Raw genomic sequence first — 16,968 nt, forward strand, 5'->3', positions numbered from 1 at the left:
GGTTTGATAGGCACAATTGTATGGTTGAGATATATACATATTAAAGTCATAGAGAGCATGAGAATGAAGATAGAAATAATAGAGTCAGGCACATTTCATGGTAACAATGCTCACCTCAGCCAGGCTTGGTGGTCCTCTTGGAGAAGAGGGGAAGGGAAGGACAAGGGGAAAGGGAACAGGGGAGTGAGGACAGGAGAAGAGAGGGGGAGCCAACAGATAGGCCAAGGGAAAAGCAGAGAAAGATCTTTATTGCTAACCCAGGCCTATATACGACACAGGAAGGGGTTGCACTATAGGTTATACAGCAATGAGAGGGGGACAATCTAGGTACACACAACAGGAAGAGGGATTGGGGTACACATGTGACAAGATGTGGCAGATCCTAGATTCAGGATGGCAGCCTAACTTTGAGTGTAACTGAGCCAGTTTGATCTGTTCTCCATAGAAACCATTATCAGTAGGGTGTAAACCCCACCTACAGGAAGCAAGCTAATGGTCACCAGCCACTTGGGAGTAGTCCATTGTCCTTAACAGCAGGGAGTGGGGTCTGTCTGGCAATTGAATGCGCTAAGGGAGGATGTCTCTAAGCATCTGACCTCCCAACATAAACTGGCAAAAAAACCCTTGTTTGGCATGTCTTTAGGGGAGACAAGGCTGGGGAAGTGTGTCTTTATAATCCCACAAGCTGAGACCATTGGCAGGCTAGTTGTCCTCCCGGTGCCATGCCACTGAGGAGCTCCCTCAATGCACTCTGGTGGATTGAGTCAATCTAAGTGCTTCAGAAAGGCCTGGCTTGTAATAAATGACATAGGTGGTATGTATGTTAGCTGTCCTAGAAAACGCTGCCGAGGTAACGGGCATGCCTCCAGTTTCTAGGGGGCAGGTGAGTGACATGAATTGAATCAGGAAGACAGAAAACCTCTGTCGGTTTTAGGACAATCTGTGTCTTGTTTTCCACGATCTAGTCTCTGGTCTGGCTTTGGCACATTCTGAGCAGACCCCGTGGATCTCCCCTCATTTCACTTAATAAAACCCAATGCAGCCTAGCTTGGTAAACTCTTAGCTCCCACAAGACCAGCTTGGCTACAGGGAATCTGTCCTGTGCCTGCTCCACCCCAGCTCCTCCTTTCCTAGAAACCCAAAGAATGGAGCCACGGATCCAACATCTCTTGGGCGGTGCAAATGCAGCCCTTCCCTGCATGCCATGTAGATGCCAAGAGTAGCAGTTATCCAGACCCCATCTGTGTCCCGGGAGTCAGACATGGGGGACGTGAGCCTAGCTCAAAGTCTGTGGGCCAACAGTAGACGATCTTCTTACAAGATCTGGAAGTCTGACACAATGTCTTTGGTTTCCAGGCAATGTCTGAGTCGGCCACACTAAACCGAAAGGTTCAGCCTAAGAGCCACCCCCAAATCCTCACCACCTCCCTCAGTTCCGGGGGGCGCCGGCAGATCGGCGGCAAGCTTGCTGTTGCACTCGGATACTTGTGACATCACTTGCACACCACACCGGGACACAATGCAGCCCTAACTGCTGCTTTGGAGAGGCGTCTGCAGTTAGCTGGCATTTTTTGTGGGCCTTTTCCAGTCTGTTTCCCCAGGACTTCCCCTCCCACTTCAAGGTTGGCTCTAAGAGCAAGAGTCACTGGAGCCTGGAGACACAGGATTCCCTTTGGATAGCTCTTCCTCTTCCAGGGATCTGCTTCTCACACACTGGGCAGTGAGTGGTAGGGGTTGGCCTTTTGTCATTCCATAATGAATGGAGAATACTTAACCTACAGGGGAGTGAACGTGAACTTGAGGGATGGTGGAGCTACCTTTCTACTTAAGAATCACTAAAAAGTGTGTGTAAAAAACTGGTCTAATGTGATTCTGGACGAAGTCATGTAACAGGAAAACAATTTCAAATACAACGTTTTAATAGTCATTAAATAACTGTTAACAGTCCGAGGTTGAAGAGGCAGTATTGTGAACTTCCTGAACTTTAGAGGCGGGGGTGGGGGGGGGGGCATAGCTGGGAAGCTGAGGGAGGGGACACAAACTGGTAGGTAGAAGACTGAACCGTGCCTAAGCGATAGGTACATTTTTTTATATAGGTAATAAAAACACAGACAGAAAGGTTCATAGAATAGTACAATTACACAATTTTCTTGAGGAACTTAGCTGTGAAGAGAGTGGCAAGTGACTGTAAGATTGGTTTGCCTTTTTCTCCAAATGGCAGGCGAGAGTATCTTGCTAGGAAAAGACAAAGGAGAAAGGAGGCGAAGTTGGCCTTCAGACCAACATCCTAATTATTAAGCAGCCAGGATCCTGAGGCCACTACAAGAGGACTTCAGCAGCCTCTTCAATTTAACCCCACGCCGTTTAACAAACCATCTGGACACGTTCTGTGAGGTGAAAAGGTTGGGAAATGAAGCCTTAAATAATCCTTAAAACATAAAAATCCCCCATTTCAGAATCTGAATACACAGCTAGACATTTGCTCAGGGCTAGGGAAAGGTGCCCAGGCCCTGGTGCCCTGGGGGATAAGGCATTCTACTCCCGGAAACCCACACGGCCGTTCTAGCCTGTCGCCTGGCGTCACTCTATGTCAGAATTAACTTGATGGCAGTGAGTTTCGGAGGGTAAGAGGAGTCCTGCTTTCATGGGGCTTATTTTTCGAGGGGCAGGGATAAGCAGTATAAAAAAGAGTGAAATTCTCTTGACAAAGAGGACACACGGTTAACACTGGGCGGGAAACTGATGGGCAGCAAAGACCGCAGGAAAAAGGGGCCATTGAAGCAGGTTTCCAGATGACGGAGGAGCAAGCCAGGGCTGGTGTCTGAGAGGAGAGCTCTCAGCAGAGGGAATAGGAATTACAAAGGCCCTAACTAAGTCAGTGGTTCTCAACCTTCGTAATGCCACCACCCTTCCTTACAGTTCCTCAGGTTGTGGTGACCCCCAACCATAACATTATTTTCGTTGCTACTTCAAAACTGTAATTTTGCTACTGTTGTGAATCATAATGTAAATATCTGATATGCAGGATATATTTTCATTTTTACAAATTGAACATAATTATAGCATAGTGATTAAACACAAAACAATATGTAATTATATATTGTTAAATGTATGTGTTTTCCGATGGTCGTACGTTGAGAACCACTGCCCTAAGCGGACCCATGGCTGGAGTGTTCAAGAAACACTGTAGCCTCTGCAGGCTTCTAAGAGCCAGAAGTATTTGGCATGGTTAGTTAGTCTCTGAAGAACTTTGGTGTGTTCATCCAATTGTTTTTTTTTTTTAATTTCCACCCAGAAAAGTACGTGTAAACATAGTATCTGACAAAACTGGGAACTAAAGTTATTTTTAGAAACTATGGTAATAGTAAAAATAAAGTAGCCCTTCTCAGCTACAAATATGTTGGCATAAAATGCTACATCCTTGCCTGAACCCATTCTATAATCCACAGCCCCATAAACAAACACACAAACAAACCCATCAAGTAGACACCGAGACAGGGCAGTGCCCATGGCCATTTTAAATTGCACAAAACCTTGAGCTCGTTAAAGAAGTTGGGTAATTAGTAATTCCTCTCTTGTGCCATAGTTTGCAACTAATAATTATGTTCTACACTTCAAAGTGATCAAAACCACTGACTGGACACAATGAAACTTGAGGAATTCCCAAAAACTATTGCTTGGAAACAACGTTTGAAACTTGGGTCAAAATCATCCCACAAAATTACCTTAGAAATTACCTTAGTTTATTAAGTAAAGGCAGCCTTTGAGAACTGCCCCTACTGAAGTTACCTGTAGGAAATTTAAAAGAAAACCCAAACCAAACTCATGCTATCGAATCAATGGTGACTCATAATGCTCTTATAGGACCGGGTAGAACAACTCCTGTGGGTTTCTAAGACTCTTTATGAAGAGTTAAAGAAAAGAAAAAAATCAACCGTCTTCATTCAGTTGGTGGCTTTGAACTGCTGACTTTCCAGTTAGCAGTCCAATGTGTAACCACTTTGGCACCTGGGCTCTGAAAAAGATAACTGTAAACTACAGCTAAGAATATTAAGGGACTCAGCATGTTAACAGTAGTGAGACAAGGGCAAAGACAGTGAGAATGGAACCCGATGTGACCCTCGGTAACCACTTGAACTCGACATATGAAAATTGCATTTTATTGTGCCAAAAAAAGGTCTAAATTATTTTAAATTGTATTGCTAATAAAAACCTGTAAAATTCAGTGGAAAACTAAAGCAAGTCAGAGTTAAGTAATGTCAGTACTGGCTAGATACCCAGTTGGTCCAAACACTGCCTGGCCCTGCACCATCCTCAGTCGCTGGTGTCTGAGCCCATTGTTGCAGCCACTGTGCCAGCCCATCTGGCTGAGGACCTTCCTCAGTTCTACTGACTCCCTGCTTATGTCCTTCTTAAAAACACATCCAAAGTATGAGAGATGATGTCCAGCCATCATTACTTCTCTTGAGCATTCTTGGCTATACTTCTTCCAAGACAATAATGCTCATTGTTCTGACAGTCCATGACATCTTCAGTATTGGGGGCCAGTATATTACTCAAATACATCAATTCTTTGGTCTACCTGACTGATTGTCCAGGTTTTCCTGCACACCTAAAAAAATTATAAACCATGACTTGGGTCAGCCTAATCTTATCTTTCATGGTCACGTTTGCTTTTTAACACACTTTGAAGAGGTCGTTTTAACGGGTCTGCCCAATGTGATAAATGTGATTTCTAGTCTGTTGTTTCCATGAGATTTGGTTGTTGTCCAAGTAAAATGAAATCCTTGACGACGTCAACCGTTTATCAAGATGTTGTGCTTATTAGTCCAGATGTGAGTAGTTTTACTTCCTTTATGTTGAGGTAAAATACTTAAGGACGTAGTCTTTGATCTTCATCAACAACTTCAAAAGTCCTCTTTGCTTTCAGCAAGCACGGCTGTTTCTATACATCAAAGGTTGTTATTGAATTTTCCTCCAATTCTGATGTCACATTCTTCATAGTCCAACCTCGCAGATTATTTGCTCAGTATACAGACTAAGTATCATTACAGGATACAACGCTGACACAAACGTTCTCTGGTTTTGAACCATGTAGTAGCCCTTGCTCTGTTCAAATGCCTGCATCCTGGTCTGTGTAGAGGTTCCGTGTGAGCACCACGATGTGTTCTGGAACTCTCATTCTCTGCGATGCTCTTCATCGTTTGTTATATCCACACAGTTGAATGCCTTTGCACAGTCAAAAAAACACAGGGTCCACATCGTTCTTCTATCCTCTTTCCGCCAAGACCGATGTGACATCAGCAATGATACCCCTCATTCCATGGCCCCTTTTAAATCCATCTTCACTTTCTGGCAATTCCCTGCGACTGTACTGCCACAATCATTTGAGTTATCGTCAGTAAAAGTTTACATGCATGTAACATCCTGTAATCTGTCCGATAATTTTTGCATTCGATTGCAATCATCTTTATTTGAAATAGGTCCACACATGGATCTCTTCCAGTTGGCTGGCCAGACAGCTATCTTCCAAATATTTTGACCTAGGTGAGTTGGTTCCAGCATTGCAGCTGTTTGCTGTAACATGTCAGTTGGTACTTCAACACCCAGAGCCATCTTTTATGGCATATATTTTCACAGTGCAGCTTGGACTTCTTTTTCTTACTACTCCTGGCCTGTGATCATAAGCTCCCCCCCCCCCCGCATTAGTGCAATGGAGACCCCTTCTTGGCACGGTGGCTCTGGGTCCCTCCCAGGTCCTTCTGATGCTTCCTGCTTTGTGCACGCCTTGTCCAAAGAAGCCTTTAATGTTGCAGGTGGAGGCTGGAACATGCTCTTAATTTCTTTCAGTCTAAGAAATGTCCAGTGTTCTCTTCTGGGTTTCTAACTCCGGGCTTTGCACGCTTTACTAGAATATTTACTTCTGCCTTCTCAAGCCACCTTTTGAAACACTCTTTCATTCCATCATCTGTTCCATTTGTTTTGGTTACTTTACATTTTAAGACCAGGTGCCATTGTCTCTTGCGATAATCATTTGTCTGTTCTTTCCTACCTCTATAACAACTTTTTGCTCTCTTCATGTATTACGTTCTTAATGTCATCCCACAACTCATCTGGTTGTATTGTTTTTGAGATAATACCATTACAAACATTAAATTAGCAACAACAACAACATAAGTGTTTTCTTGAATTCAAAGGAAAGGCAAGCCATTTCCCCAAAATGTTATGTAGAAGTGCACAATATCAGCATTAAAAGGTTAAATTTGATATTGTCTTTACCACTTTGGATCTTCTGAACAATTTTATTGAGCAAAATAAGATAAAAGATTACATGTTTATTTTATATTCAGGAATGTAAAGGTCTAATTATTCAAACAGTTTTTATTATAAAACTAAACTCTGAAGTTGTCTACAGAGTTGGCTTTATTTTTATCTCTTTAAATCAGTAGTCTAACAAGGATTAGAAAAGACAAAACTCTGTTCAGTGTTTCTGACAAAGTAGAAAGGGTGAAAACATAAATAAGGCTTTAATTTGGCAAAATATAATACAATGCCTTCTGTTATCCTTGAACGAACAGTTTCCCAATTACTTCATTCTGTAAAAGATCAGAAAGAAAGACATTCATTCAACAAAAGTACATATTACATTTGCTCTAACAAGGCCCAATTCCAACTAGGTTTAAAGCAACTAATAGAAATGATAAATCAAAAACATGAGAAACATCTCCAGAGTCAGAAGAGGCCAGATTTTTAAAATTTAGCTCAAGCACACACAAAAAAACTGAGAATTATGTAGAGACTGTTTTATATCTTATTAGAAAATATTTAAAAGCATGGTATTAGATTTTTATTTCCCTTACTACTAGTCAAGAGAACATGAAATAAAGTAGTACTTGCCAGGAATCAATAACTTTTACATTTCAGACATTCAGTTTCTAAGGCATATGATGCTTTCCAAGTCAGAGAAAGACTAAAAATATTGAACTTCAAAAGCAATTAGACTAAACGGGCTTAAGTAAATGCAAAATGTGAATAGTAATTGGATCCTTGGTCAGAAAAATAGTTGAGAGGTATTTTTGATACTACCAGGAGTAATTTAAATATGGAATATCAAATGATACTAGAGAACTCTAATTGTTTTGGATGTGCTAATGTTATTATATATTTATAAAAGAATAATATTATTTTTAAACAGTTACAGGAGTAAACAGCCTCATCTTTCTCCCTTGGAGCAGCAAGTGGGTTTGAACTGGCAACCTGTGGTTAGCAACCCAACATCTATCTACCCCATAGTGCTGCCAGGGCTCCTTATTAATAAAGTGTGAGGGGAAATGAATGAGGTGGGAAAAGAAACAAGTAGGCAGAATTCCTCCAGTTATACAACATGGAGCCCAACAAGTTAATAATGTAAAGCTGAAAAGAATCACATAACTGAGGCAAAGAACGAAGTGATCATCCTATCAGTTAGTGTGACCGCTCTTGATTCCCAGGGGAAGAGGACTGGTGTTACACAGTGGAGATAAAAGTACAGTACCTCTGGACTACAGGGGACCCCACAGGAACTCTTAGTACTCTCATGCCCTGGGATGAACGGCAATCAGAAACCACAGCCAGGCAATTGCAACATGACTACAGATGGCCCAGACTATTCAAAATGGTTTGGGTTTCCCTATCAAGCAAAGAACCATTGTCACCTGAGGGCAAAGGGAAGAACCAATGGACGGATGTAAAAGGTACTTCCAAGTACCAGTTGTAGAAATGAGCAATATAATTGTTTTTGAGTATTTCTTCCTTGCTTTGTGGTTGGTGTGTACGTGCCTATATGAAAGAGTTCATTTTCATCTCTCATTCTATTACCTATTACAAAACATAAGCTAGTATGTTTTCAGTTATATGCATGTTAGTTGTGTAGTTAGATCAGAAGCTCTCAAACTTTATCTGGCCTACTTTCCTCTTTTCAGGAAAAAAGAAAATGACTTAGTTCCCCTCTGCCAATTAAAAGCTTTTGTACTATAGCTGATTATCCAGGATAAAGTGTAGGCATCTCCTTCCAGCATCCCCCAGGAGACAGTATCACACATTTTCAGCAACCCTGACATCCGGAACAAGGATGACTTTATAATTGCCCTTGCTTAAAGATAATGTACGCAGGCACCAAGCGGACAAGAGGTAGAATGTGCTGGTTCATCTTATGTGTCACCTTGGTCTGGATATAATTCACAGGGTCTTGGCAGGTATCACAAAAAGGCAGTTCCTGATGTAAAAACAAGTCCGATTCCTGAATCTTTCCGTGGAATCTGTGCTCAATTCACAACCGTTAGAAACCGTTCATTGCCAACCATCAGTGAATCAGCATTTGTCTTACTATATAGGATACAGCATACCTTTTGATGCATAAAAAATTTTAAAATCCCTTCTCGGTCTTTTGGCTAAGATCAAGTGTAAAAAATTTTAAAGACACACTTCCTGATACACTAAAACATCTCTAACATAATACAGGAGTTTGGATGTGTCACAAAGTAGTGCATATTTGTTATTAAAACCACAGTATATGCCTCAAAATTTCAAGATATAGGCTTTTTTTGGGAGGGTTCATAATTATGGGTTAAAAGTAAATCAAACTTTCTTTTTCAAACTTTCATAACTCAAGGATTGCCTTTATAATCATCCTCTGCTTTATGATCTGATAGAAGCAGCAAATCAATTGAAAGGGGTTTTCTTTCTTTTTTCTTTTTTTTTGGTTGGGGAAGAGGGAGGGTTTGGCCAGGCTACCTACAGGGGTGTTTCAAAAGTTCATGGGGAAAAACGAAGGATTCTCTTATGTGGGTCTTCTGACAAAGCTCGCCCTTCTCGTGCTGTGATCCTGTAGCCGCTCATCCTCTGACCTCTGGTTCTTGAGATGTGAGCCAGCAGCCTGCTGGCTGACCTGCAAATTTCGAGGCACCAGCTCCCACAACCTGCTGAGCCAGCATCTTCTGCCTGCCCTGATAGTTTAGGGGTCATCAGTTATGCCAATCACAAGTTGGCAGATGCCTCCAGCCTGCTGCCTACCTATAGCTTTGGGACTTGCCAGCCCCTAAACTATGGGAGCCATTTCCTTGAAATGAATTTATATATTAAAGTGAGTCCGAAATTATTGCTCTACTTCATATTCACACAGGCTTATTCCAAAGAGGAGCCCTGGTAGCCCAGTGGTTATACATTGGGCTCCAATCTGCAAGGTCAGTATTTGAAATCGCCAGCCCCTCTGAGGAAGAAAAACAGAGCTTTCTACTCCTGTAAGTTACAATCTGGGAAACCTACAGGGACAGCTCTCCCTGTCCTACAGGGTTGCTATAGGTAGGCATCGACTCAATGGCAATCAGTTTTTCATATTCCAAACAAAATGTGCTACGCACGCATGTCTCTGTGATTGGTGGGCAGCTGTATACAAGTTTTCTCAACAATACACTTAGTGTTAGTCTTGTTAATGTGACTCTCTCCCACCCGCAACCCCCCAGAAAAAAACAAACCCTAATGGTTCAATCAAAACAGTAGCTTTCCAAGAGGATCTACTGAGTCACTTAAATTCAAGGCAGAGGGGTCAACTCAAAAGATTCCAGTAACTACTTTCTGGCACTTCAAATGAGTTGTATCTTGATAGTTTTCTTGAATGACACAGGATGATCGCAGGCACTTATTAGGGGCACGTTTAAGAAAACTGAAAACTGCACTGGTGAGGAGAAAGCTGTGTAGAATGGTCTCATCAGGACAAGGCACCTACTCATTCTTTGCAGGAGACAAGGGCTGGCCTACAAAAATGTTAGCCCTCATCTTGCTCCTTGAGACTTCCTTTTGTTCTTAAAACTCAAGGAATGTTTAAAAAGGAAAACCATATGAGCTATTCACGGATACCCCACACTGCTGTTTTAATGGGGTATGAAATTTAAGAGTGCAGGGTAAGAGAGATGGATAAACCACCTTCGGAAGCACCTATGGACCTGTGGGGAGGATATGTTGGCAAATAGTAGCTTCATGTTTTGATATTTGTAATAAGGCTCCTATGAATTTGTAGAAATATTTTTTGAGTTGCTCTCATCAATTCACACATATGCTTTGCCGGTTCAGCTCCCTGAGAGAAGGAAGTGCAATGGTTAAATCCGGCAATGTGCACAAGAGGGTATGAGGAGAGAAAGGGATTGAAGTGAAAAAACTGTACTAAAGCGACACAGAACATCCTTGTAACACCTTAACTCCCCACATAAGGCACCTGGGGGTGGTAAGCATTTAGATCTTGGGCTGTGCTAACCACAAAGTCTGAGACAAAGATAAGGCTTCTGTTCCCTTACTTACAAGTCTCAGGACCTTCAAAAGACGTACACATACAGATATAAACACAGCCGGCACAGAGGCAACGGCCCTTGTACAGACGGCAATCCTTCAACGGCCCTTACCCAGTATCTGATCGTGTTCTTGCTCCTTCGTGAGTTGTTGGTTCACGACCTGCAGCAGCTGCTGTAGCTGTGTGACAGTCTGGTGGAGACTGACAGACACGGTCTCCTTCTCAGAAGACTGCCAAAAAGAAGACAGAAGTGATTGAAGAACTCCTAGCCATGAGGAAAAGGCATTTAGACCAAACCTAGAACATATTTTGTATTTTAAATATAAATACAGAAAGATCTGAAAAGTGGAATAGAAATCAACAAAAAAAAAAACCATAAAGAGAAATAGTGTATGTTAATTAATGGGGCAAACTAGACAGAACTCAAAACAGGTAAGTGATACATACAGTCACTGGACTACAAAAGGAAAAAAACCTAGAGTCCATAAATATCAGAAATATTTTTCCGCCTTGTAGGAAAAAGTTTATTGACCCAGAACCAAAAGAGAGCACACTCACAACAGAAACAGTAGAGAGCATCATTAACACTCATTGCATCTTATAAACTGGCACAGGCTGTGGAGTAGCGCAACCCCACTATTCTAAGGGTTTCAGGTGTTTGCTCATTTTATTTCTTTCAACAACCCTAAAGGATAGGCAACATAAGCACTGCCTCTTACAGAGGAGGGAACTAAGTAAGACAGAGAGAGGCCAAGGAGCGGGACCTGTCAGTCTCATGGCAACCACATGATGGCCAGGGTTCCAACAGCTTGCTCCAGTCTATATTTGTAACCAGTGACCATGCCGCCTCTACACACGTCTTCATTAACGAATCCCCTCGCCAAGCTAAAGGTAAAAACAAAATCCCCACCCACCCACCCCACCGCCCTTTTCCTCAGGGCAAAGGAAGGCACTGCATTCCAGAGGTAAGATATTGCTAATAAAAAATTATCGTCAGTTACAAGTGAGACAGAGCTGACGCAACGCATTGCATAGGCATCTTTCCAGGGAGAGACAAGTCTTGCACAATTTTATTCTTTGCATAATTTACATTACTCCGGAGGTTCTAGGTTAAAGAGAATACATACCGATTCTGGAGAAACATCACTATTCTCAATAACAGTGGTATCTCCAGCAGCTTTTACTATTTTTGATTGGATAAGATCCAATGACTGTTGCGCCTAAAAGAAAAATAATATGGTAATAATGAATAAATTAATGAATACATGAAAGAATACATTAACATGAGGGAAAATAATGAGAAATTTTGGTGCATATTTTGGACAAATCAAAGTTATTCTTAAAATACAATGTAAAGCTAACCTATGTATTCAAAGTTGTTTCCACCACCCCCCACCCCCCGAAAATTGCTTTTCTGCTTCAGGTTATAATGTAGAATAGAGACAATGAACTAGTATATTTATTCCAAGGCTCAGAAAAAGAAAATAATTGCTGACCCTCTTCTAAGTCAATCTCTCACCTGCACGTGCTTGCAGAAACTGGTCATGCACACAAAAAGAGAGATCACACAAATATGCCTGAACACAGAAGGGCCAGTCAAAATATCATAGAAACCTCCGTTACACAAAAATATCAAAGCTTGAAGCTGTGGTCTTTCAAATATATTTAGGGCATTGTTTCCACCTAACCCTTCCCAAAAGATTCTATATTCCTCCATTTACATCCTGTCAGGAGAGCAGTTTTGGCATCCTACAATGAGACGGTCTTGCTCCGTTTCAATGCTCTTTTGAGTTGCAGGAACAGAGAGCAGCCTTCAGAGCGGTGGGGGGGATGAGCTAAGGCTTCTGAAAGAAATTCTCATACTACCCTGAAGAAGAAGGAACATTGTCCTGATAGGGAAAAAAATCCCTCAGCTCAATTTTCCTGGCCTTTTTCTCACCAACAAAAATTCTATTTCCTTAAAACTTCATCAAACTTAACACTCATGATTGTCTTGTATCCCATGAGAAAATCCCCTTTGTGAACGCAAAAATACAGTTATCAACTCTGGCTTGAATTGGCTTAGCAGATCCCCTCGGCATTCAGTTTTGATTTGATCTTGTCCTCTGGATCATATTGGTAAACTCAAACTAGTTCCTGGTTATGATTCATTCCATGAAATTGTCTTCCTTAAAGAGGGGCCAGACTTCAACCCAGTGCTCCAAGATGTGAATGCAACATGCCGGCATGGAGTAGGGAACCAGTGGAGACGTCTGGGAGGCTGGCCCCAATCCCAACTACTAAGTGGACACCTGCCCCTCTACCCAGAAGAATTTATTTCAAAAGACAGCATTGAATCTGCAGCTCCGGGAGAGGGACATATCTGATCAGAGCACATGGGAGCAGATGAAGGGGAGGTGAGGAGAGTGGAGCACATCCTGGGCCACCAGGCCTTGAGGACGATGATCCCAATTTTAGCAGCCAGTGCACAGAGAAGACCACATGGCCTGGGCCACTGAGACATGGCACCCCTCACTCACCCATAGCCCTACAGGGGACAACACCAGAGACACAATGTGGGAATTGCACCCAATCGGATCCCGCAAAACACTAAGGGGGTACAACAGAACAGCAAAGGAATGGAGCAGCGAGGTCCCCAGGGAATGCTGAAGTGGACTTTGAGGCCAGGGAGTGGTGCCCCAACAGACTGGACTGGAAAACACTCCTAAAGGCCAACAAGCGATCCTTGAACTAACTACAAGCTTTTCTTTCTTGTTTTGTTTTGTTTGGTTTTTTGTCATTGGTTTCTTGTTGTTTTGTTTATATTGTTACTTGGTTTTGCTCTGTCTTGTTTTTTGAGCATGTTATTATCTCCGTAGGTCTGTCTAAATAAGATAGGCTGGATGAACAATCTGGAGGAGAAAACAACAGGCCCAACAGTTCCGGGGGGACATGAGAGAGGGGATTGGGGGAAGGAAGCGGCCTTAACAAGCCCAGGGACAAGGGAACAACAAGTGATCCAAACTGGTGGTGAGGGCGGTGTGGGAGGCCTGGTAGGGCATGATCAAGGGTAATGTAGCCAAGAGGAATTTCTGAATCCCTGGTGGGGACTGAGCATGATAATGGGACAGGAGGGAGGTCAAGGGAAATAGAGGAAAGACCTGGGAGGCAAAGGGCATTTATAGAGGTCTAGATAAAGACATGTACATATGCAAATATATTTATGTATGAGAAAGGGGAAATAGATCTATATGCATATGCTTATAGGTTTAGTATTAAGGTAGCAGAAGGACATTGGGCCTCCACTCAAGTACTCCCTCAATGCAAGAATACTTTCTTCTATTAAATTGGCATTCTATGATGCTCACCTTCCTGATACAACCGCTGAAGACAAAGCGGGTGAACAAGTAAATGTGGTGAAGAAAGCTGATGGTGCCTGGCTATCAAAAGATACAGCATCTGGGGTCTTAAAGGCTTGAAGGTAAACAAGCGGCCATCTAGTTCAGAAGCAACAAAGCCCACATGGAAGAAGCACAACAGCCTGTGCAATCACGAGGCGTCGAAGGGATCAGGTATCAGGCATCATCAGAAAAAAAAAATCTTACCATAGTGAATGAGGGGGGAGTGCAGAGTTGAGACCCAAAGCCCATTTGCAGGCCACTGGAGATCCCCTGGCAGAGGGGTCTCGGGGAGGAGACAAACCAGTCAGGGTGCGCTGTAGCAATGATGAAAACTACAACTTTCCTCTAGTTCCTAAATGCTTCTTCTCCCCCACCCCCCACTATCATGATCCCAATTCTATCTTACAAATCTGGCTCGACCAGAGGATGTAACCTGGCACAGATAGGAACTGGAAACACAGGGAATCCAGGGCAGATGATCTCTTCAGGACCAGTGGTGTGAGTGGCGTTACTGGGAGCGTAGAGGGAGGGTGGGTTGGAAAGGGGAACCAATTAAAAGGATCTACATGTGCTATAGTTTATTGTGCCAGCCTGGCCGATACATGTTGTAACCTCCTCCCTGGGGGACGAACAACAGAAAAGTGGGTGAAGGGAGATGTCAGACAGGGAAAGATATGACAAAATAATAATTTATAAATTATCAAGGGTTCATGAGGGAGAAGGAGCGGAGAGGGTAAAAAATGAGGAGCTGATGCCAGGGGCTTAAGTGGAGAGCAAATGTTTTGAGAATGACGAGGGCAATGAATGTAGAAATGTGCTTTACACAACTGATGTATGTATGGATTGTGATAGGAGTTGTATGAGCCCCTAATAAAAACGGTTTAAAAATAAAAGAGAGGCAGGAGGAGTCCTAACCCAGAGAGGTTTCTCCCTGGAGATGTTGGACCTGCCCTTTTCCTCTGAGATTCAACCATTCTCAGTTCAAGTTAGGCACCTGAGACTGGCATGGCGGTGCCCTCGGCTGTTCTCTGAAGCTCTGTGTGCACTTGCAGTGTGCACCCTGGTTTGGACGGGTCCCAGTCGCTTCCTTGCTTTGAGCGCCTTCTCTTATTCACCCTTACCCTATGGGCTCTATTCATCACAAAGGTCACCCTCTAAATAAATTACTTGGGTTTTGAAAAAAAAAAAAAAATTGTCTTCCTTAGCTTCAATATAGCTTAAACACATGATGGGCAGATCAGCAATTTCAGCTCGCTTATTTTTGTATAACACTGTCAGCACCTATGGAGCAGAAAGCTTGCCGACGCCAAGGTTTTTGCATAAAATCGAAAAAATAGTCACGTCAGAGCCTGTGTGGACTACTGCAGCTATTGTACCAATGGTAATGAATTCTTTGGTCTTCTTCCATTAATTTTTGGACTTCAGTCCCAGTTTCTTACTTCCCTGAAGCTGACAATCTCCGCTCTCTTGGCTCATCTTAGCTCACCTTTATGGTGATCCCAACCTTTCAATAAAATGCTGGATCCATATAAAATGTTATTGTATATTGGGTAGCATTCGGACAAACTTGCCGCAAAGCTTCAATAATCTGGGATGGTGTTCACTTGAATTTGTTACAAATTTGATATTAGCAATGACCTAGAACCTTTCTTCCAGGGTACGAGCATGTCTTTTTGTGAAAGCACCCTAAGGTAATCAAGTGCACTCCTCTGCAGCTAGCCACCGACCACAGAGACATGTTTAAACACAGTTTGGGGAATCAATGTTAGCAGTATGAACTGGAGCCCTGACAGCAATATTTTGAACATACTTAGAGATGCTGCTTTCTAGTTTGTTTGCTTTCCTGGGTACTTCGCTAACTTGATTCTTGCTGGTGGGTGAGTAAGAGATTTTCAAATGAGGTGTTGCACACAATTTCCACGATATAGGCATTTCATTTAACGGCCATCGATGATTGTCATTTTTAGCTATCATAAATGATGCTTTTATAGTTGCTGTTGTTAAGCACTTACTTAATATATTCACAGTACTTTTGGAGTAATTACATTGTTAAGCCAAAGTTACACATTTTATATTTTAATCCAGGGATCAAAACCAAAGTCATGTGTGAAAATCAGATTGCTCTGCCTTGATTGTGTATCATTTATTGAAGCTTGTAGTCCTAGGATTTCCCTTAAGATCACATTTTACCTAGTGGTAATAGTGACCCAAAAATAATCTAACACAATTCTAAACTCCTAGACTTTTGCACAAAACCAAGTACAGCTACCTCTAACCATCCAACATCACTTTCAACTTAAAAAAAGTACCAAATCGAATTGTGTTGTTAATAAATGTATCTCCCAGAAACAGTACCAAAGCTCTAGTGCAACTTTGATTAAAGACATATATGAATTATACTACTATAAAAATCCCAAAGCAAAACTGTAATATCAACTTAACACAAAAACTACGTCTTTGGTTTTATCCAAAAAAAGAAACTATGATGTATTTTTTAAATGACTACATAAGCAAATTCTAATGGGGGAATTTGGGTTGAATTTTCTTCAACCCCACCTAAAGATTTAACACCAATTAAACTTAAAATTTTACATTATATCTCATAAAAATAAGTATATAAATATAAAATGATTATGCAAATTTGACTCAGAAACCAAACTGAATGTTTAGTTTCAAAATAGTAACTTTAAGTAATGAAACTTAAATTTTTAAGCAAATTAATATACTGGTACAAGACCACATATCCAGAATCAGCAGCTTGCTAGAGCTTCATGAGAGGTAGCATCACAATATTGCATCTTCGACAAGGGTCTTCTTACCTTATGCAAGTCACCAGCTACCTTCTGTCTTTCATTTTGTTCAGTTCTAAGTTTTGTGAGCGTTTCGTTTAACTGCGCCTTTAACTGTAAAAATAAATCAACACTCTTGTCAGCTTACTATGCACCTTTTCAATTCTGCTGACACCTCTAGGGCTAAGAATGAACGAATGAGAAAGAATGAGTTTGCTAACAGAAGACACAGCGGGTTAGCCAGTATGCTGTACCGATGTATAGAAAAGCGAAGCAGTGGAAATCCCCATCTGCAAAGCTAAATGTGAGTCACAGAAATGAACTAGCATTTAGGGTGGGAGTGTCTATGCCCCAAAAACCCAGCACATGCTAGTGAAGCGCCTAAGGGAAGTACTTTCATTCAGTGCTCATAAAACACTTTATATTTACATTCTTCCAAACAAAACCAGCAAAATCTTGTAAAGCGCATTCGAAAATA

The 16,968-nt window shown here is 41.9% G+C and overlaps 1 protein-coding gene across 6 annotated transcripts in view; it reads right to left on the reverse strand.

The window, feature by feature from the left end:
* Positions 1-6,288: 6,288 nt before the first annotated feature.
* Positions 6,289-16,968, reverse strand: part of KTN1 (kinectin 1) — a 115,736-nt gene continuing 105,056 nt past the window's right edge. For all 6 annotated transcript variants that reach the window (XM_075530935.1, XM_075530939.1, XM_075530938.1 and 3 more), the window contains 4 exons: positions 16,521-16,604; positions 11,449-11,541; positions 10,434-10,551; positions 6,289-6,596 (listed from right to left, as the gene is read on the reverse strand). In XM_075530935.1, coding sequence (XP_075387050.1) covers positions 6,592-6,596; positions 10,434-10,551; positions 11,449-11,541; positions 16,521-16,604 — 300 coding nt within the window. In that variant the 3' untranslated portion in view covers positions 6,289-6,591. The remainder of the gene's footprint in view (positions 6,597-10,433; positions 10,552-11,448; positions 11,542-16,520; positions 16,605-16,968) is intronic.

Source organism: Tenrec ecaudatus, chromosome 14, assembly GCF_050624435.1.
Source record: "Tenrec ecaudatus isolate mTenEca1 chromosome 14, mTenEca1.hap1, whole genome shotgun sequence".
Classification (NCBI taxonomy): domain Eukaryota; kingdom Metazoa; phylum Chordata; class Mammalia; order Afrosoricida; family Tenrecidae; genus Tenrec; species Tenrec ecaudatus.